At 39.6% G+C, this 22684-nt stretch overlaps 1 protein-coding gene across 7 annotated transcripts in view; it reads left to right on the plus strand.

Moving 5' to 3' along the window:
• The window catches only part of LOC117553835 (sodium/potassium/calcium exchanger 2-like), a 46195-nt gene extending 28616 nt beyond the window's left edge, over positions 1-17579 (plus strand). For 5 of the 7 annotated variants that reach the window (XM_034228026.1, XM_034227946.1, XM_034228189.1 and 2 more), the window contains 7 exons: positions 913-963; positions 3686-3784; positions 6977-7062; positions 13272-13406; positions 13500-13589; positions 13920-14086; positions 14787-17579. In XM_034228026.1, coding sequence (XP_034083917.1) covers positions 913-963; positions 3686-3784; positions 6977-7062; positions 13272-13406; positions 13500-13589; positions 13920-14086; positions 14787-15036 — 878 coding nt within the window. In that variant the 3' untranslated portion in view covers positions 15037-17579. The remainder of the gene's footprint in view (positions 1-912; positions 964-3685; positions 3785-6976; positions 7063-13271; positions 13407-13499; positions 13590-13919; positions 14087-14786) is intronic. The other 2 variants (XM_034228346.1, XM_034228419.1) reach the window with 1 other exon arrangement.
• The last annotated feature ends 5105 nt before the right edge of the window (positions 17580-22684 follow it).

Below are 22684 nucleotides of genomic sequence, written 5' to 3' on the forward strand. Positions count from 1 at the left end.
AAGTTAGCATTGGATTGAGACACATACATATCTCACATATAGCTGAATAACATAAGACTTGCAAGGTATACAAAAGAGAGGTGGACTATTTACAAGCTTTGAATGTGGTAAAAAAGCAGCTTCAGAACAGCCTCTTGGTGCTCATCATTGTTAGTTGTATTATGGATGAACTGGTCTTACAGAGGCTTGAAAAAGGAGACAGTAAACTACTAATAATGGCCTTTAAGATGAAGTATAAAGAATGAAATCCTCATGATATCAATTACTACCTTTGAGTTTGGAGACAAAGTGCATTGTGGGCCGCGAGCCTCTGTGCCTTCTGCTCAGCTGCTTCACGTTCAGCTCTCCCTGTAGATTTGAATTCCTGAACAATTCATCATGCAGATGTGCTGACCCCCTATTTACTGTAGCACCAAGAACTGCTACAGTAAGGGAATCAAATTAATTGTTTGGGTTTCATTGTGGAAATAAAACGCCGAATCATCAAGTCTTTGAATACGCGTGCGTGCAGAGGAGAGGAGGACTCATCTTTCTGTTGCATGTTGACCCAGTAAATTCTCTTCAGACTTCCCTGTTTGTTTGTTAATATATCATTGTATGAACCTCTTATTATTTTTCTTCTAGTATCAACCGCTCCTCCCCCTCTCTTCTTCTTTTTGCTAATAATGATCTATCCTGTGGCAATGGCAGGCTTTCTATCAGCTACTGTAATACTATAATGTATTCCATTTGTTTTTCAACCCTGTTTTGCACTTATGCCGTGATGACTCTGAGAGACGTGTGTTGCCGTGAGAGTGTTTGTGCAGTAGGTGATGTAGAAGCAGCGGACCTGTGTTGTTCTGTCATGTTCACTCTTTTCCTTTTCTCTGTTTGTTCGTCGCCTTACCCTTGTCTTTTGCTGTGATGTTGTAGAGCTTGGGACTTATGGGAAACTAAAATATTATCACTCAATGACTGAGGAAGGTAAGCCTGAAAGTTTTCACTTGATTCTTTGAGTCAGCTCCTGTCATCCCTCTTGGTTTTTCTCCATCTTTATCGTGACACTCCACCTCCAACCCCATCTGTTTGTTTGCTTGCAACATTTAAAAAAAAAAGTTTGACAACCTCTCTGAGATTTCACTGACATAAGTGCAAATCATGGTAGCCATGCCATATTTGTTTTAATTATTCTCATTTTCTTTCTTTTTTTTCGTTCTTTCTCCCCAGAGAATATGTACATATTGTGTGTTACTGTGTGAAGTGCTTCTATGGTTATCATTAACAAGATGTTTTGAAGGAAAATTGAGTATATGTTGCATTTATTAGATTTTGGAAGAAAGCCACTGATTATTTAAAAAAATGTTGGTCAATTGAACACCATTTTCTATACGCAAGCAAGTAAAACCACACATGCACAGAAGAGATCTCCTGAAAACACACAACAAGGTTTACTTTTTCTTTTCTTTCGTTCTTTGGCCCCATCTGCATTACTGAGAATCATCCATGCCTCAGCACTCACTCTGAGTTCACTTGCACCAGCAGCGGGGGCACATGTAAGACGTACGTTGCTGAATTTGGCAAACTGGAGTGACTCATCCACCCAGTGGTTGTGTAACAGGCAGAGCCGGCAGGGGAAATGAGCGGCTGTGTAAAGAAGGGCTGGACTTGGTTGTTCTTAAAGACTCTGCAACTCTTCATCATTATGCAAATCAAACCTTCATGTTTCTTTGTTTGCCGTTAAAGATAAAAAAATGAAATTGTGAAACCATTCCCAAAAGCTATATCAAGTAAAATAAGTCTCGGCTAGCCTTAGCTAAAGCTTAAATTGAATGTACTAAATTAAGTAAAATAAGTCTCCTTAGCTGAAACTTAATGTACTAAATAAAAAATATCTATTTTGATGATTAACATCCAGCTAATTCAGTTCAACACTCTTAACCAATCCACATCACTCAACAACCAGGCATGATGAGGAAAAAACCCAGTTTAACACATGCTAAAGCTAACTAGCTTAGCATATTTCAGCATCTTGTGGAATTCATCCAATAGGAACATTCTGTGTATCTTGGCTAGCTGTTATATAACATATATAAATGTATTAATCGTAAATACATGTTTTAGTTCATTTCAAATGTATGATATTTGAACTTTCTATTGTTATACCTTCCAAACTTATCTGCTAATCTAGTGACTTCCCTCTCTGTAGAGTATTCCCACTGAAACCTCATGCCAGAGACGTTTTCTTAATCATTAAAGAATTCCTTTGAAATGTATTAAAAAAAAGCCCAACCCAACTCGTATTCCCAAGCCAAGATAATTATCTCACACCCACACACAAAACACACTCTCACTGCCGCACATAACGTGCAGACAATGACTGTGTAAGGTGAGTGATGTCAATGAAAGAAAAATGTGTGACGCCCGTCTTGTGAAAATATGTGTGCGTATACCTCTGAGCGCATGTGTTGGTCTGAAAGCGAGACAGAGGCGGGGGAGGGGCTGTGTGTTACCAAACGACCAAAAGACAAAGTGAGAGAGAAATGGTGTTGGAAAAAGACAGACGAGTGAGAGAAACGGGAGCGAAATGTAGAGTGAGAGAGAGGAGACGTGAGGAAGGCCGGCGGTGACTTGGGGGTGGTTAATGATTTTCGCCAGAAGGTCACAGACGTGTTGACATGGTCGGGTGGAGGACGTATCGACGCGTCAGTGTCAACCACTGACAAATCAGTCATGCCCTCCTAAAATGAAGGAAAAAATCTTTCACATTGATCAATAGTAGGACATGCTTGCAAAAAAACTGACACGCACAGGACGTCAGTGAAACTAATATCGATACTCAAGGTTTTGCACTAAAACAACATGCAATATGAGACCTAACCATCAAATATTAACAGCTAATTTAATGTTGGATTTTTTTTTGCATTTGGTATCATATTTCTTCTACTGTTGTTTGTGATTGTGTCACAGGCAACACATGGCATGGGCCGTTATTCTGCGATGTCAAGAGATCACGCAGCTTAGGCAAGCAACAAGGTCGTGATGATATGCGTCACACAGCATCATCTGTCCAGTGCTATCGAATCAATAAGTGAAATCAGCAGCCATTTATTCACCACCTCCAGTGATTTCAAAATGATTTATTTAATCCTCTGACTTGCAGATGTCTCTTGCATGCTACAGTATTTCTCTTTGCTAGAATCAGGAGGCACTCCAGTACAAGTAACACTATAGTAGGAGTATCATGATGATCCAATGTGTGACTGTTGATGTGTGATGCTGTCCCCAGCTAAACCCTTTGGTTGCTTTTAGTTCCCAGCTAGCCTCTGACAGCTCTTGTGAGTTTCTGATGTGTGTAAGTAAACAGGAGTGACCTCCAGAATATCTTCACAAGAGAGCACCCCCCCCCCCCCCCCCCCCCCCCCCCCCCCCCCCCCCCCCCCCATCCCCCCCCCCCTTAACTGGCTTCACCTCCACCGAGGACCCAGGACATTGCAGGATCATCAGTATATAATATGCAATGTCATATTGACTCTTAATGTTGTTTGAACTGCAGTTTTGTGCACAGCCACCTCACTGTGTGCTTCTGAAATGTGAGCCGCCTGGGGTCAAAGGTCACAGCGGAGCAAGCTCTGACGAGAGGCTGTGAAGACGCTGCGGCATGCAGCTCTCTGTTCTGCGTTTAACCACGGTGGCCACTCTGTTGCAGGTAAATTCCGAGAGAAGGCATCCATCCTTCATAAGATCGCTAAAAAGAAATGCCAAGTGGAGGACAGTGAGAAGGCCAACGGAGTGGCCAGTCGCTCTGGTAAGATGCTTTAACATATTCCTGGGATATTGAAGTTATAATTTGTAACATTTCTGCTTTACAATGTTGTTTAAAATGTCCTATAATTTCCAAAATAACAACTGAAGGATACCAAATGTGAGTTTCTATGCTAAGTTAATGGACCAAACAATCACATTTTTTAATGGATTTTTTTTCAATTTCGTTTGAGATCTTTGAGACAAGGAGTGAGTAATTGATTGTTTGTTGTGTAGTGTTGATATTGTCTTTAGTGGTAGTAAAGGCGAGTTGTAAGTCGCTTTGGATAAAAGCGTCAGCCAAATGCAATGTAATGTAATATGTAATGTAGTAGTAGTAGTGTATAGGAGCATAGCATTGGCTTAAGTCTCTTACTGTTGATCAGCTTCCTCACTTTAGATAGGGGAGTGTCTACTGTAGCTGGGCTGAATCAGTCCTTCTTTCAGACATTCATTTTTTATTTTGACTTTTATTATTTTCGGGGTAATCCTGGGTAGGGATTTAGTCCCTGTTGGGGGCAGGCGTTTCAGGGTTTCGGCCGCTGACGTGTGCCTTTTTTTAAAGTCGCCTCGAGCCCGGGCACGCTCCAGAGATAGTTAGGTAAGTTTGTGGTAGCAGGATCTGGGGAAGCTTGTTATTTGAAAGAGTCAATGCTTGTGTAGCATCTGGCATCAGATATATTTGCCTGTTGTTGAGTGAGGCTGGGCTGCATGTGTGCAGCATGTGTGGTGTGGTGTCTCTATATCTGTGTGAGGCCTGCTAGTAACCTGTGTTTTGTTGATTATTAGGAGATGTGCTCCAGTGTATCTTTGTGTATTGTTTTACTTTAGTCACTTTCTTTTATAAGAAAGTTGTTTGCAGTTTACCTTAATTTTACTTTGCAAATTGGCTGGTGAGCCCTCTTTACTTTTGCTATTCGACATCACCTTGTTGGCTTCAGCAATCAGTTTTCCCCTATTTTTCTCTCGCCCGGTTATTTTATATGTTGTTACTTCCCCTAGTCCAGGAGGGAACGGAACAAACATTATATTATTTTTCGTAAATATAATTATATATATTTTGTTTTGCTTCTTATATTTATGACTATTTACAGGGTTTTTTTTTGCGAGCTTCAGCTATTTCAAAACTGTTGTACTTGCATAATCAGAGTTGACAATAGTCAAGAATCTTAAATATTATATTTCCAAAAAATATATTCCTAATATTATTCATCAGGATTGCCCACTGAAACAGTTAATGAGCTTCACGGCCGATGTTAAACAAGCATGACATTATCAAGAACTGCCAAATTGATTGCAAGTGTTGTCTTCAAGCTGTATTTAAATCAATCACAGTCACTGCCAATTTATGTGTTTTTCACTTCAAAGAGCGTTGGACCAAAGGATAAACAGGCGTCCAGAGGAAGCTCTTTGAAGGCCACAGTGTAGTCAGAGAGGCAGAATCAAAGCCAGGCATACATGCTCATCAACAGGCTAAATTATGCTAACAGCGCCACATTAACATATTAGCATTTTAATCAAAAGCATGACTGTATCATCCACAGCATACTTTACTTTTCAGGTCTAGAAAGGTATACTGTCAGGGTTATGGTTTTTATATCCCATCTTTATTTATAACCTTTCAGTCACATTATCTATCGGAGAATCCTCTTCTAAATGTGTCACATCCACACTTTCATTAAAAGCTATTTAGACTGTTATTATGCTTTTATCATGTGATTAAATGGATTTCGGCTCTCTGTATTTTAATAATAGCTGTTAAATAAGCATGGCCTATAATGAAATTGAGTCATATTATTATTGTTATTTTGTAAATTTGAACCTCAGCTCCTTTAATAAGTCTATAATACACTTTTTAGCCAAAACATAAACTCAAAATGTAATTTTTAATCCCACAACCCCAAAAAAGAATCCCCCATAGCAATTAGCAAATTCTTTTTTCAGGATTATGTGAACAAACTGGCTTTTATATTTCAAATATATATATTACATTATTATTTGGTAGTGATGGTCAGGTTGGTGGAAATATCAATGCAGTAGAAGTTGAAAATAAAAATAGATTTTGTAGCTATTATTTTTGTTCTTTTGGCATCATAGCTGGTGTTGTCTCACACCTCTTTATCCTCTACACAAGGTCTCCAATCTTTTTTAGGATGAGAGCTACTTTCAAAAAATAAAACAAGTCATGGCTACTTTTATTCCTTTTTTGTTTTTTGTTTTTTGCAGTGTATATATTTAGCACATTTTAACATTATTATATGCTTACCTTTAACCTTTGTGTGCTGTTTGGGTCTGTGGGACTCGTTTTCAGTGTTTTGTATGCAATTAAATTATTTTAACCTGCTTTATTTGGGGGTGGACCTCACATCCTCTAGGGGGGTCCGGGGGCATGCACCCCCGGGAAGATTTTTTTTTTTTTTTAAATGTTGAAGTGAAATGCATCAATCTGGATCACTTTGAAAGCAAAAGGAATTGATGGATACAGCTCTCAACACTCAGATGAAAGGGAGCAGTATACTTTTCAATAATCCAAACATCTTTAGAATATGATCACAACCAATAACAAATAATGTAAACGTATTTATTCTTATCTTATGTTACCTAGTTAGCATTCTTTCTTTTTATTTATGCATATTTTATCACTCCCCTTTTAAACTTTTTTTTTGACTGTCCTATAGTACACATTGGAATGATTTCTTACTTTTATGTTTTACAACTACACGCTCCTGCTGTGTTCGGGTCAAATCTGACCGATTTACTACTTTCATCAATCATAACTTTTTTGTTTTACATTCGATTGCATTAAGGCTTTATGAAATCCTTCACAGTAGACATTTGAACATATACAGTTGCTGATCACCACTTTCATTGCATTTTGGATGATTTTGTCAACTTTGTAACACCCATGGTGTTCCAGGTCAAAAATGACCGCCATAAAGAAAAGGAATTGGTAACCATCCGGATCAGATAAAACACCCACATACAAACACACACATACACTAGATGTGTTTTCCCCCCCTTATGTGCCCATCCCCCCATGGGAATTACACCTGGCACACACAAACATACACACACAGAACAATTTGATACATTTCCCGCTCTTATGTGCCCCCACGAGCTACTCGCGATCGACGTGTGGGAGATCCCTGCTCTACACGCTCCTCACTTACACAATTATCTCTCATATCTCCCACAGATAAAAACCTCCCCAACAGCTCCAGTGTGGAAGTGGAAGTGACGCCACCCATGAACGGCACTGCAGTTCAAGAAGGTCAAGAAACGGTAAGAAATCACATGAAAAAAGTCAAGTGTTTTGAAAAGAAATTCCATATTTTCCCCCAAAATATCTCCTATCAAACTAACCAGCTCGGGATATGAGAAGGCAGCAAAAGTAAGAGGCACAGATCAAAGTTAGAGGGATATTTATGGATATGTTATGCCCTCCATCCATTCCACCTTGATTGAGATGGATGCATTGAATACGGCACAGGTCACCACTGCTGATAATTTCCCAGCATGCCCTCGGAACGAGATCCTCCATCTTCAGCCAGACCTGCCAAACACTCGCCTCCTTCCACTGAGTTCTTTAATCACACTCCTCACTCACCTGCTGCTCCCTGCCGCTGGGTGTTCACACACACACACACACACACACACACACACACACACACACACACACACACACACACACACATAACGGCACCTACAGGAGTGGTGCTGGCGGTGAGCGAGGATGGTGGGACGCAGCGACCCACTGGGCCAGCAGACGGTCCCGAGGAGAAAGGGGCAGCGATTCAAAGTGGCACACTGAGAGGAGAGGGGGCGGAGGATTCTTTCATTGACTAACTGAATCATGCTGCCATTCACCGCGTGAAAAGTTGTATTTTCAACCAAAAATATCTGTTTTCTGAAAAATTGCAAACTTTTTTATTATTATTATGTATTTATTTCAACATGGACCATGCATAAAAATACATTCATCTCAGAAAAGAGAAGAGATGAATTATGCCAGAATTTAGCTAATAGCTCATTTCCATCTGCAGTCCTTAGATAGATACATAACATAATTATAAAACATGATTTAAGTAGCCTACAGGTCAATAAAATAATACATAGTACTGTTAAAATATAATATTACAATACAGTTCAAATTGAAAAACTCAGATGTAATTAATGTTGGCATGGTTGCTTAATAATATTTTTGATTTGCTGTTCGCTACCATTGTTACATTCCCCCTCGGAAATGTTCCATTTGTCTGAGGGAGCGAGTCAACAAAGGTGGTCACTCCAGTTGTGTATCACCCACAATGCATTGCAGTTATACACACTATACACTCGCAGAAAATAACAGCCAGGAATGGTGCACTCTCTACTGACCATGCAGACTATTATATAGATAGGTAACCAATGAATGCATTTGATGGCAATAGCAGGGCAAATAAATAGTATCAAGAGTTAACTTTGCATTGAAATCCCAAGGTTTATAACTTTAAACGAGCCATTGTTTTTAGTTAAATGTTTCCGTTTAGGTGGATTTTAATCTTGCACAACCCTTTGAATCAAAGCCCAGTCTTTGAAGCATTTTGCCTTACAGCACACAGATAATAAATGTATACTGTACGCACTTTGTATTTATAGACCGCTGTATGCCCCCCCCTGAGTACGGCTGCATGTCTGCTGCTGAGGGAGCATTAAGGACGCTCTCAGAATAGACTGCAGGAGAAAATGCTGAAGAGGAGCCCTAAGTCGCAACATGACCGCGTGTGTATCGATCTACTGCAGCAAGGCCGCATTGATCTCCCACTCTTTCCATAATCATAGTCTTTAAAGATAAAACTGTCATCACTGCGTTGAAGCTGAAAATATGTGTGCCTATAATAAGGAACATGATAGACTATATTCTTCAGGTGAAGGCAGAAAAGCACATGTATGGTAAAGAATATTCCAGGTGGTGATTCAGAGGATTGGGAAGATCTCATTGGCATAATTCCCAGATGTTTCTATATTTAGAGGTGTGTCCCACAGTGTACCTGTGTGTGTGTCAGTCAGGAAGTAGCTGGAGGCATCTCACACCTTCACATGCCGCCTGAGGCCCGTCATGCTAATTGTTCAATTCCTCCTGGATGCCTTGGCAACCAAGATTGGGGAATAAGGTCAAACTAAAAGCAGCAGCTGACGTTAAAAGCTTTGAGAGCTGTGCTGACAGAAACGCACTGCAATATTTTCCAAATTAAATGGGCATTTTTCATAAAAGTAACAAATATGTTCATCTCATAGTCAGGCTAGGATTCGCAGCAAATTGTCTTTCTGTAAAACATATACGACAGGATTTTCTACTTTCAGCACACATTTTGAATAATGTATGAGAGCGTAAAGCTCCCGTAATCGGGTCTTTAAATAACATTCTGAGAAGATCGCAACCAACAGGAATTTGTGACTCATCCGAGCTCCTCTCTGAACTAAAACGATTTCAGTAAAAACACACACTGTGTATATCATGTAGGCATTATGTGTTTCGGGGAGGAAGTAACATCATGAATATCTAATTGCTTTGCTAAATAATATGATATTTCATATCAATATGGAGCCTCTGTGTCATGAAAAAGCACATTTCCGACTACTCAAAGATCTAAAGAGTTGGCAATGACTTTTTATTTTATTGACTAATCAATTAGTTGATTAGTCGTCACAGCGCTTGGCAGGTTAGTTGGAAAAAACACATTTAATCAAAATATTTATGTTGTGATTTGCTCACACTTTTCATGTCGATTTCAACTCTTGTAGCTTTGTTTCTACTTAGCACACGCATGCCTCCAGGTTAAAAAGAAAAATAGCAAATGTCACGCCTCCCTCGCAGCTCTGGTAAAAGTCAGTGCCTTTAAGCTCGGAGTTGGCGGTGTTGCCAACTGAGGCCCCGCGGGGCAGGAAGGCCCCCGAGGAGCTGGCATTTGGGAAGCAAGTCAGAGAGGGAGCAGCAGCACCTCTATGGGGCTCTTCAGCAGGGAGAGCAGAAATAGACAGATGACAGACTCACAGTGTGCAGCATCGGCCTGAAACGCTCACCTGCATGCTGTCAACATATCCATCAAAGAGCTGTGGGCAAAGAGCAAAATCCTGCATCACTTCCTGCTAGATCACATGACCAAGTCTAGCTTCCAAACACTGCAGTCAGCCCTGATAAAACCTCTTAGATCTCCACGTGTATGATAAGCAATGGATTTATTGCTTCAGGCTTTTGGTTTTAGGCCTTTTAACATATAACAATGCAGCCATCTGGATATGGAGAGGTGGGAATCAGAATTAGAGCATAAGTGATGCAAGCTTTGCCTTTTGTTTGGCGGCTCTGATTACCAAGGTTACCGTGAAATACCCAGCAGCGGTGGCTGTCACAGCAGGATAGGCTCCGTGTGATTCACGATTCGTTCAGTAGCCATATTTAAAGATTTCTGCCTTCCTCTCTGCTCCGATAATGTGATTGACAATTATTGTTTACTGAGCGAACATCTGTTATCAGCATCGCTCTGTGTGGTGTGTGTTTTTAATGTATTATTTTTACACCTTGGCTAACTCTCAAAAGGGCAAGAGACACATTTGAGGTCATCAGTGGATCTACATGTGTGGACCTGTTCTCCGCAGGTCCCCGTGGCTCCTTACCATCCTGTATAATTGGATACAAAGGGACCCAAGTCATGTTCCCACTCTCAGAAGGCTTTGTTGTTTTAAAGCACCAGATTGATTAGTAGAGAGTGATTTTGCTGCTGTGGACACAACCAGAGATGGCAAAAGCACACACATCCTTTACTCAAGTGAAAGTACAGATACTCGTGTAAAAAATACTCTGGTAAAAGTACTGACTATACTTCTTTACTCAATTAAAGTAAAGAAGTATGGGCTTTGAAATGTACTTAAGTAAAAAGTACCCATAACTAGCAGCTGTTTTAAAGAGTACCTGACCTCCCTTTATATTAATAGAACAATAATGTCATTGTTAGCTAATGAATGTTTCCATGCTGAACAACAGCAAAATGTCAAAGTTCTCATTGGTCCCTCTTCTTTAGAGAAGACCAGGAAATGATGGATACACGGATCGTGTTCAAATCATTAGGTACGCAATGACTCTAAATAATAATGATCACGCCACCAAACACACATTCAAACTAAAGTAACGAGACTGTTTTGAAAATGTAAGAAGTAGAAAGTTCAGGTGTTAAAAATGTAAGAAGTAAAAGTAAAAAGTTGTCAGAAAAATAAGTAGTGGAGTAAAGTACTGATACCAGAAAAATGCACTTAAGTACAGCAACAAAGTATTTGTACTCCACTACTTCCCACCTCTGGACACAACAGATAATGCTTTAAAAAAAAGGAGTCTCTGGACCGTTTCTGTGAGGCTGATCTGCAGCGAGGTGACAGTCTTTGGCTTACTTGGCATTCCAGTGGCAGGTCCAATCAGGGTGTGCTGCCGCAGCCAGCCTCAGCACTGATGGGGGGGGGGGGGGGGGGGGTTGTAGCCCTCAGGCTCGCTGCAATCTCCCCAATCACTCTCCTCACACTCGTCTGTCTAAGGTCACCGCTGAGCAAAAAGCACATGCACTTCCAGTTCCTGCCTTCCATTTTCTGCAGGCCTCCTGAATGCTTGTGTTGCACTACCCACCCCTCCAGATAGTTGCTATGGAGAGGTGTGTCCCAATGAGACATGTTACCCTAAAGGAGACACTTTTTCCGACATCGCTATAGGAACATGCAAAAAGCCTGACTCAGCTAAAGGTAAGGTGAATGAAACACCAAGTGATTACACTGTATCATCGTCTCCACTCATTAATAAATATCAAAAATGGTTAGAATCACCACTAAATAAAGCTTGAAGGCTAAAATGGCATCATTTTTTCAAACTCTGGAGTTATTTAACAAAGTTGACATCAATAATATTCAGATAAATATCCAGGTATTTACATTTCTTAAAAATGTCACTTTATTAGATCCACTTTTAAGTCAGTCCTTCAGAAGGCAGGTCAAATGTTTATTGTAATTGTTGTATTGGTTAGTTTCTTGTTTGCACATTGTATTTTTTTCATTCTTTTTGATATAAAAAATGGGTTGCTTCGTGTCCTTTTGAAAGTATATAACATATAGGCCTCATTTTAGGTTCCCTTTAAGGTTTCTTTATTCCAGATGTGCATTTCCTCATGTGATTTCATGATTCCTCTCTATTTTTATTTAGATATATGCACAATAATAATACATTTAATTGATATAGCGCATTTTTCGAGTTATGACATGGGGGGTTCCAAGGGAAAAACCAGTTTGAAGAGGTGGGTTTTGAGGGCTTGTTTGAAGGATGATAGGGGGGTTGATTGTCTGATGTGTATAGGGAGGGCGTTCGGAGCTTAGTCCTGGTGGTCTTTAGGCTGCTTGCATCTCCGGACATGAGGCAGCGGGTGGGGATGGGACAGTGGACGAGGTCAGAGAGATAGGGAGGGGCCACGTTGTTCAGGGCTTTGAAGGTGGTGGGTGATATTTTGAAGTCGATTCTGTATTTGACTGGGAGCCAGTGGGGGTTGTGGAAGACTTATTGCAGGTTGTTGGGGATTTTGTTTGGTAAACTGTAGAGTGTGCTATTGCAGTAGTCGAGTCTGGAAGTGATGAGGGCATGGATGAGGGTTTCAGCAGCAGTAAAAGAGAGGGAGGGTCAGAGGCAGGCAATGTTCTTGAGCTGGAAAAAAGCAGTTTTGGTGATGTGGATGCACAAGTAAACAACAACACGATTATTGTCATACCAGCCTGCATTGTCGATTACGTTTAGCCGAAAAGTAAAAGTTGGGACCGCCTTTTTTTTTTAATTGACATAACTTAAAGTGGACCTATCATGCTATATTTGAATAATATATTGTAGGGCCATACCTATATAAGGTATATTTATACGTTTTTTTTTCAAAATACCAAACAGATCATGCATTTTAGCCATGCCTCATTTCGCTCTATTTTGCTCTCCTCCACCCTGTCTTTGCATGCGCTGCAGCTGACCACGCCCCCTGCAAAGGAGGGGGCCGAGTTACGAGTTACCATGCCACGACAACCTCTCATTCCCCTGATAGGTGGAGAGTTGGCCATATAGGCAGAGCTCCTCGTCACTGACGTCAGACTATTTTCAAATCTATCAGTCTGTATCAGATCCGTTGCACCCACGTTTTTAGAGATTTGGGTATGGAGGAAAAGAGAGAGGGTTGTGTTTTCTGACACTTGGTGAGTTCCCTGACACACCGGGGACACATATTCATGTATAAAAGACGTACAAAGGTGCATTTTGCATGATAGGTCCCCTTTAACCATCATTATTTTAATCCAAACCATGATCTTTATGTAAACCCATCAAGTACCTTTGTTGCGTGTTTGTTAGCAACAGCCTGTTTAAAACTGTAATTCTCTGGGTTTTAACAACCAACCCTGATGAATGTTTTATAACCTCTCCTCTATTGTTTGTGTTCTGCTCTCAGGCTGAGGACGAGGAGGAGGACGACCAGCCTCTGAGCCTGTCCTGGCCCGACTCCTGCCACAAGCGCATCACGTACCTCCTCATCATTCCCATCGTCCTCCCACTGTGGTTAACGCTGCCCGACGTCAGGAAGCCGGTGTGTGAGACAGTCTATCCTCACATTGAAAACAGGAATCCTCAGTGTGAGATGGAGAAGTGTTGAACTCGTTTTGTGTTTCTTCTCTTTCAGACTGCCAAAAGATTCTTTCCCATCTCCTTCATCGGTGCCATCTGCTGGATTGCAGCATTCTCCTACTTAATGGTGTGGTGGGCTCACCAGGTACATACTGTCCCAAAGACAGACTCACTCCCCCTGTACATGACGAATTGGGTGTAGCGTGATCACGACAGAACATTGTAAAATCCTAACATAATCCTTTTCAAAAAAACAAAGTCGTCTCGTTTCCCCATCCTTGACATTTCAAACAAAACCATATTGTCTAATCCTCCCACTCACACATAATTATTCAAAACAGAGAGCTTTTTTATCACCTCCATCAGCTCTCAAGCATCACAAGGAAATTAAAAATAGCTAGAACAAAAGATAGGTTTTTATTTACCCCAAAGCTTAGTTTTATTTTATTTTTTCCTTTTTTTGTTTTGTTTGCAGGTTGGAGAGACCATCGGGATTACGGAGGAGATTATGGGCCTGACTATATTAGCAGCTGGAACGTCCATCCCTGACCTCATTACCAGTGTCATCGTGGCACGCAAGGGGCTGGGGGATATGGCTGTCTCCAGCTCCGTCGGCTCCAACATCTTCGACATTACAGTAGGGTACGCACAGGACCTCTTACATGATTACATTTTTCTTTATATGAATATGTTATTTTCTCCTTACCATTGTTGGCCTGTACCTTTTTATTTTTATAAGGATTAGGTGGGGGAAGATAACTTCAGTGCAAGCAAATGGCGATTACCCATGTAATTAGGCTGTATTGTGCTTTATTTATATTTCCCACAGTATATAATTGCGATGTAACAACGGTGTAAGTGGCAGGTACAGGCAAAACCCTTTAATGCACAACATTAGGTCCTTTATTTATTTATATATTTATTATATGTCTGTAATTAATGTTGTGTTTTATATATATTTTAAGTGTGTTGGTTTGATAATGTTTTTATGAATTTTTACTCTGTAAAGTGTCTTTGAGTTTCTAGAAAAGCGCTCTATAAATAAAATGCATTATTATTATTTATTAACTGAAGCAAGGTGAGAAATAAAAGTATGGGCAGGTGCTGCTAAATTGCTCTTTGATTAGCTTTTGTCTAAATTATTGTCAAATTAGACTTTTGTCTAAATTGTTGTCATTTTAGAATCATATTATCTGTGTGTGAGAATTCTCATAACAGAAAAAGAAATCTAGATTCAAAATAATTGAAGTTGTGACATTCATAATTGTACATACTGTTGTCTTCTTAACCTAGTAATTGTTTACAACATGAAGCTTTATTGAACGTGTTTTTTTAATCGCAGACTGCCGTTCCCCTGGCTCTTGTGGTCCTTTATCAACAACATGTCTCCGGTGAAAGTCAGCTCCAACGGCCTCTTCTGCGCCATTGTGCTCCTCTTCATCATGCTCCTCTTCGTCATCATCTCCATCGCCGCCTGTAAGTGGCGCATGAGCAAGATGCTGGGCTTCATCATGTTCATGCTGTACTTCGTCTTCCTGGTGCTCAGCGTCATGCTGGAGGACAAGGTCCTCACCTGTCCCGTGTCCATCTGAAGAGCTACTTCCTGTCCCTCGTCACCGCCACAACCACCACCGACACCACCACCTTCCATGTCTGCCATCGCCCCCCCCCCACGACCCGTGTGATACTTTACTCCAGGAATAAAATAAGAAGAAGGACGACAGGACAAGAAAAATAATACAAAACATTTTCAAAAAGAGCAGGTGGTGGTGGGGGCGGGGTTGAAAATGGCACAAGACTTTGGCTTGGCTGGTTTAGCATAGTGGATTTTTATTTTGTATTATTATTTAATTGGCAGGTGGGGGGGGGGGCGAGTTATGGGTCTATCAGCCAAATATAGAAGCATTATATGCATGCCATTAGTGTCACTAGACGAGCTGAAATCAAGGCCACGCCTGGTAGGTTGAGGAGAATGACCTCCTGTGAACTTTGGGGAGGCGGGGGGGCGCTGTATTAAACTCTTAATAATAAATGCAGTAGCTGAGCTGACATTGTGAGCACATTTGACCACACACAAAAGACGCTGATACCAGGAGTGGAGAGGAGTTTGAGGAGACGGCAGCCTGTGAGGTCAAACGTGGCGTTGAGCTAAAAGACTCGAAAAGGAGGAAGCACTCTCACTGGGCAGACAAACGTTCTTATTTTTGCAATTTCATCATGCGCCCAGTCTGCTTTGAAGCTTCCCTCACCCCTGCTGGACGTCATTCTTCACCACTGAATGTCTCTTCAGAGGATTCTTCTTCTTTCTTTTTTTGGATTCATTTTCATGAAATATATAGAAGTAGCACTAGATGTACTGTAGCAGTATTAGGTAAAGTAGAGCCATCTTGACAATCTGCTCCTCTTTTTGTTCTTTTGCCACTGAACACACGTTCTGATTGTGCAGTACTTTCCATGCTTCACACGCACCGACTTACAAAAGAAAAAAATTAAATTGAAGTTTTAGCCTCCCAAAATATATGCTAGCCTTCAATATCTTTCACTGGTTGAAAAAAAAAAGGCATGAGTAATTTAGGATCATTAAAGCTCCGTAATGAAGTCAATGTCAAAATAATACATTTGAAAAAAAAATGAACAGTGTTTAAGCGTCATGGTTGATTTAGATTAGTCAATGTGTAGTGCTTTGTTCACAGTAGAACTGGGCTCAACTCACCGGCTAGTCACGCTCCTGCGCTCGTAGTTAAAGGAGTCAACTGCATGTTAAAATAGACACTTGGAGGTGAATTATACCAATCAACATTTAAGAAGATGTATACCAAAATGTATACTTTTTCAGACATGTTCATAACTTCTTAATGCAATCCAGTGCTCAGTCTCTATGTAGAAAGTGTCAACATGTATGGTCAATGATATCTATCAAACTTGTGCAATTTATTTTCTAATCCAAGGTGCTTTTGTGTGCATGTGTGCAAACTGCATTTAAAGTCATCACACAATGACCATTCCTTATATTTATCTATGACTAGAGGTTATACTACCAGTATTTTGCGACTAACTGCAAAGAAAAAGAAATACACCAAACTGTGTTTTATACTGGAAATAGAAATCATAATCACTCCTTAAGCTACATAGACTGTGGAAATCACAAATGTAACAGCAATATTGTGTGTGTGTGTGTGTGTGTGTGTGTGTGTGTGTGTGTGTGTGTGTGTGTGTGTGTGTGTGTGTGTGTGTGTGTGTGTGTGTGTGTGTGTGTGTGGAGAATCATCCTCCCCCTCCCTTAGTGTCTGTCCTTCCTGTCTGACGTGGGCAACATTTCTCTGACCCCCATCCTATAGAGCTGGTCAGAAACACCCTCTTTACCTCAACACAGCCTCTGTACAGCAGTGTAATGACTGTAACATAATAGTAAATAGATTCTCTGAATGTGTGAGGGGAAATGCATGCGAGGAATTTGGGCTGGTTACCCACTGACTGTACAGCTGAGCTTAGACCAACGATATAATGTTCACTTTTATGCATCCATTCATTAAGAAACACCAAGAACACATTGGTTTTACTTTGTAAATATACACAGAACCACACATGTAGTTTATTTATTTTCTTCTCTTTTTTTGACATAGTGAGTGGAGAAGGACAATGATAAGGCCCTTAGTATTATTGAGCAACATCTCATTAGCATACTTTACACTGTAAACTGTTCAGGTTCAGGTTAGAGAACAACATCTACACAACAGTAGGTATTTGTGATGTTTTCTGACAAAGATTGCAAATGGTAAAAGTAAGCTATGATCTCTGTCAACTCATATGTTAAACTGTTACGTGTGCATGCTCTCGTATCTCCATTTCCACAGCCCAGACCCTAAGAAACAAAATGGCCTCTATGATGATTTATGAAATTCTTCTGCATACGTTAAGGACGTTAAAACGTTAATGTGTTCACACCTCAGCTTGAGTTTTTACTCAAGGGTTCAATTTTGGGGGGAAAAGCACTTCTTTTGCTTTCTCGCAGAGCGCTAAATGATAAGATGGATGCCTTTTTTCATGTCAGTGCGATAAATCTACTGATCTAGAAGCAACGCCCAAAGGTAACAAAATCCACCTACAAAGCACATCTAAAGCTAAAAAACAAAGTGTAAGAACAAGAAGTTTTACATTTGGTCATGCGCAGGCCAAGCTCTTTCCCCGTGTTTCGACTCTTTGTGCTAAGCTAAGCTAACAGTAATATAGTATAAAGCTATATGAGTATTTCCTAAAAGTGTTTTGCTTTAATAGGTCAAAAGATAATTTGCTATCACTAAACTCACATGTGCATACTCTACTTGTGCACTTTTATTGCAAATATATGTTTTCCCCCACGTTTTCATGTGAGAGCTTGACGAGAGGAAAACCAAAGGAAGAACTGAAGGTGGTTTAGCATGTGAAATTGGCATTGATTGTGGTTTACGAGGGTAAGCGACGCTGAACCACTTACAAACATTCTTGCACTGTAAATGTTTTATTTTCTTGGTGTTAATGTAAGATTTATTTAAGGTGTACATATATACAGATACAAATTAACCATATAATCTATATGTGTAAAAGAAATATGTCTCTTTATGTAAAAACACAAAGTATATAATAAAACAAATAAAGATGAAATTCAAATATGCAACAATGTGTTTGCGGGTTTTACTTTACTGACAAACAGTCTCACTCTTGCTTTCAAATGTTGCTCTGTGGCCACTTGCAGGGTTGGCAAAGAGCAATTATTCCCATAAAACACCAAGGTAAAAAACATAACCGTAAAATGATTCATAGGACATGTCATACTCCAAACAAGGGCAATAATGACTCATTCTAGTATGACTTGTTGACCTATGCAAGCAGATAGGACTGAATGCTTTATCTTCATAATCAGGTATTTTAAATATAAATATCTGCCAACACTACAGGATAAAAGTCAAGATATTTCATCCTCTATAATGCATTTTTTGTTAACCTGTGTCTACTAAGCCCCCCAAAGTGTAAAACTAAATATATGAACTACCCTTGCTTCCTGCAGATGTCAAATAAATACAAAAAAACCCACTTTAGTTCATTTCTCATGTGTCATTCCTGCATATGTAAAGACTGGTTGTGGAAAATGGCGCCCTCCTGTGGTCAAACCCGGAGTCTTCACTGTAATTTGTGACGCAATCATCATTTTTTGTATACAATCCTTAGTCCACCCACATAAATTGTCCTCCAGCAGTTTGTATTGCTTCTACTGAATGAAATCACTTTATGTTGCCTTGGAATTTAGTCACCTAGTTTTCCACGAATTTCGTTGGATATCATATTTACCTGGAAATAGACACAACATGAGTCAGCGTATGTCTCTTTGTTCACCATAGTTTCCCATGGTGCACTTTAAATGTCAAGCTGTTTTTGTTTTTCAGAATGATCTTGATGGATCAGTGTTGTGTGATAAAGTGTATGGTGTATACAAACAAATATGTACCCCCATGTTCATGTCCCACGCATGATTGAAAAAATAAGTACACCAACATGGAGCCTAGCATGGCACAAGTAAAAGCACTTTGGGTCATTGTGCCATTGGGTTACCATCATCAAGACACATTACTTGGTTAAATATAAATTGTTCTGAAAAGAGGGCCAATTATTTGACATGCAAAGACAAACATTAGGATGACACTACATAGGGTTTACATATCTAAACTTGATAAGACCTGCATGACATTACTCAAGGAAAGGTTAACGAAACTTTGCTGGTGTAAGCATGCCAACACGTTTTTTTCTAGCAATGATTCCCAGGGAGACGCAAAAATGCCATGCCGTTTCCTGCTAATTCAAGAAATGTCTCTGACGGTATTTTTTTAGGTGTGTTTCCTGAAACTTGAATCACTAGTTCCTGTCTGCAGACTCTTGTAAGGAGATAACAAAATAGGATAATGATACGACGGAATGTGTCTACAGATCTAAAGTGGATTAAACAGTTATTGTCCTCCTCAACACCCGCAGGACAGAGCTCTGGAACTTAACTTCATGAAGTTCAAACCACCAGGATTGTGTAAGTGAATATTTTTTTATAATCTGAAACTGTATGTTGGCTCCTGCAAGCTTTGGACCCTGGGAATATAGGGATGACCCCACTCAAACATACCATTCTGCTGAAACAAAGCATTCATCATTGGCTATAACTTAGCGTATACCTCTAATGGTAAATAGCTGCCTTTGAATCCTTGTTTTAAAGAATTGGGATTAACCTATTACTATTACTATTCTTTCCTCAGAAGTGTTTAAGGTGTTCTGACGGTAATCCCCCTCACTGCTTCCCTGTACCTTTTTTCTGGAAACGTGTTCAGCATCATCAGCTAAAAAAATAATAAAAACCACGGTGATGATTGAGGCGAATACTCACTGAGGTCGTTCACAATGTGCCGAACACTATACCAACTTCCAGTTTCACAACGTCTCAGAAAGGAGCCGTTTCAATCACTGTTAGTGATGCATTTGGTTTCAAGATCTTGGATACCAACCTCTTTTTTCTGGACATGGGACTTAAGTTGAATGAGTTATGTGAATAATAATAATAATAATACCAATATACTGTATAATAATAAGCTTTATTTGTGTGACACCTTTTATACAATAATTGCAGTTCAAAGTGCTTCACAGTAGACCGTTTTACTTTTTAATTCACTTCAAAGTTGAGAGCATATTGGAAATTATTCAATGAGCATCAACAATGATTTAATTGAATTCTTTTTTTAATGTTTTGTTTTGCATTGCTATTTATTCATTTAAACTATACTTTCTCCCAGAATAAAATAAATACATTAGTGTGTCCCTCAGCAAGTTGTAACCTACTGACTGTACTTATCAACTCAATATTTTGAATTCAAATATTGTACACTTTATGTCTTAGTTTATTTTCTTAATGTACAAAAGCATTTCACTGTGGATTCATGGTGTATGAAATAGCAGGGGGGCTTCTAAATCTGGCAGAGCTGGTATTATTGCTGCTGGATTTGGTACCCCCCCCCCCCTCTGTAATTTTGGCCAGGATGGTCATAATCTCACCAAAATCCCACAGGTGTTAGTTATTCCCCTCTAGTTTAAACAAAAAATAACATTTACTCTGGGTTTATCAGATGAAAATGTAATGTAAAAATATATAAATCTGGACGAGCTGTAAGACACTCTTGTTTGCTTACTTAGTGCACTTCATGTCAGGATGATGTTTATAATATTTATAATATCCATAACCTAATACAGCTCTACTACTGTACATGCACACATAGGATATATTACCATAGCAAGTGGGAAGCAAAAATAATTTCTTAATTCAGGAGTGATCATGCAGTCTGATTCATTAAGTTGACTTTTAGCCATTACGTTTATTTGAATGTGTGAGTCAATGGCAGTTACTTTCCTTCGTCCAGCTATCATTTTATGACAGACCAGCTCACTTTCTAAGTCCTTTGCCAGTAGATAATGAACTCCACATGCTTCTGAGGGCAAGGTTAGTAGCACCGAGGGCGAGTCGGCTCACTTTGGGCCAGACTTTGCTCTGTGACTTCATCCGCGCGCTGTCACAAGGTGTGCTTGCATTTGACAAAAATGCATTTGACAGAAAACGTCTCAGAGGAGGCTGCAGGCCAAATCCTGCACACTCACTTCATCCTGTAAACTGAGGCAGACTGAGAGTGAGCTTTCAGAATATCTCAGACACAGCAGGCGAGTCATCACCAGAAGTTCCCTGTCCGGCTGTTTTCATGTGGAGAGTAACTGTCGTGACTCTCTCCTCAGTGACCTTGTGGTGAGTCAGGAGAGGGTCAGTTTTGATCTGAAACTGAACGGCTGCACATGTGGCTCCGTGATTTAGCTGGAGAATCATCTGAAACAGGGTTTTAGAATGACGGAATAGCCTCATGCATAGAAATGTCGAAAAGAAGACAAATAAATTCAAAGTCATTCTTCAAACACACCATCCCCCCTTTTGCTGTTTTGTGTCTCTTTGCAGGCATCACCTTCTGATTGTGTGTCTTTTTGTTATTTCTTCGGTCCTTTTGCTGCAGTTTTTTCTCTTTTTCTGGTCATTTTGCGTCACTTACTGGTCGTTCAATGTGTCTTTGCAGCTGTTTTTGTAGTTGTGAGTGTTTTTGTGTCTCTTTGTGATCATTTTCTCTCTCTTTGTAGCCTCTTAGAGTCCCTTTTTTCTTTGTACGTCTCTTAACAGAAGCAACATTACATTTTTTTATCCTTCACTTAACGTCAATTTACTGTGTGTTTCTATTTCAAAGGGCCCATCTCTGAAGTGCAAACCAGCTTAGTTTATAAATGCTATTTTGCAACGGTCCATGTTGTATACCTGGCCCTTTAAATGTGAAGATAACATATAAGTAATACATGTCTTAATGTTAATATGGATAAAAGGCATTCATATACAGGTTTAATCAGCACAACGTATTACTGAAACAAACAGGATTTGAACCTGTTCACAAAAAGAATTCTTCCAGAAACTCGGTTATTTCCTGTCTTTGTAGTGATTTCATTGTGCCTTAAATCATGACTATTTTGAATCTTGAAAGGCTAAGAAATGATATATAAAATGATCTGCCCGTGTGTGAGGACAATGTGCTCTCTTGTCACTTGGGACATTTAATGTTGATTTGACACCACATGTATATTATTTTACTTAACTCGTTTGTTTATCCTAAATATTTAGAATTGTATATACAACTAATATTTCCATGAAATTCAATGCTTTATATTTATGTACGCAGTTTAAATTAGTCAGTGTGACCATTTTCCACATCAGTAAAAATAATCCACTTGTAATATTTTAATAAAAGCACACCCTGAAAGAAGTCATTCTGCATAATATTCACAATAACTTTCAATTCTCTATTTACTTTTTAAATATTTTATACCCGAGTACATTTGAATGTACAACTTTTTCTTGTAATTTACCATTTTAATCTTGCTACTTTGCTTTAGTTTGGATACACTTCCTGCTTTGCCCCATTACTGTTGGTCACCATACTATTAGCCTTTTAATTGTTCTCAAGTTTCAAATCAAATCAAGTTTTATTTATATAGCACATTTATAAACGATTTTTGGTCGAGCCAAAGTGCTGTACATATAATAAAAATAGCCTACAGTAGAGACACTTTACAGCAAATACAACAGCACAGATTGTTCAGAATATCAGTATGAGAAAAACGACACCCTCTGTCCTTAGACCCTCACAT

The sequence above is a fragment of the Gymnodraco acuticeps genome, unplaced genomic scaffold, assembly GCF_902827175.1.
Source record: "Gymnodraco acuticeps unplaced genomic scaffold, fGymAcu1.1, whole genome shotgun sequence".
Taxonomy (NCBI): domain Eukaryota; kingdom Metazoa; phylum Chordata; class Actinopteri; order Perciformes; family Bathydraconidae; genus Gymnodraco; species Gymnodraco acuticeps.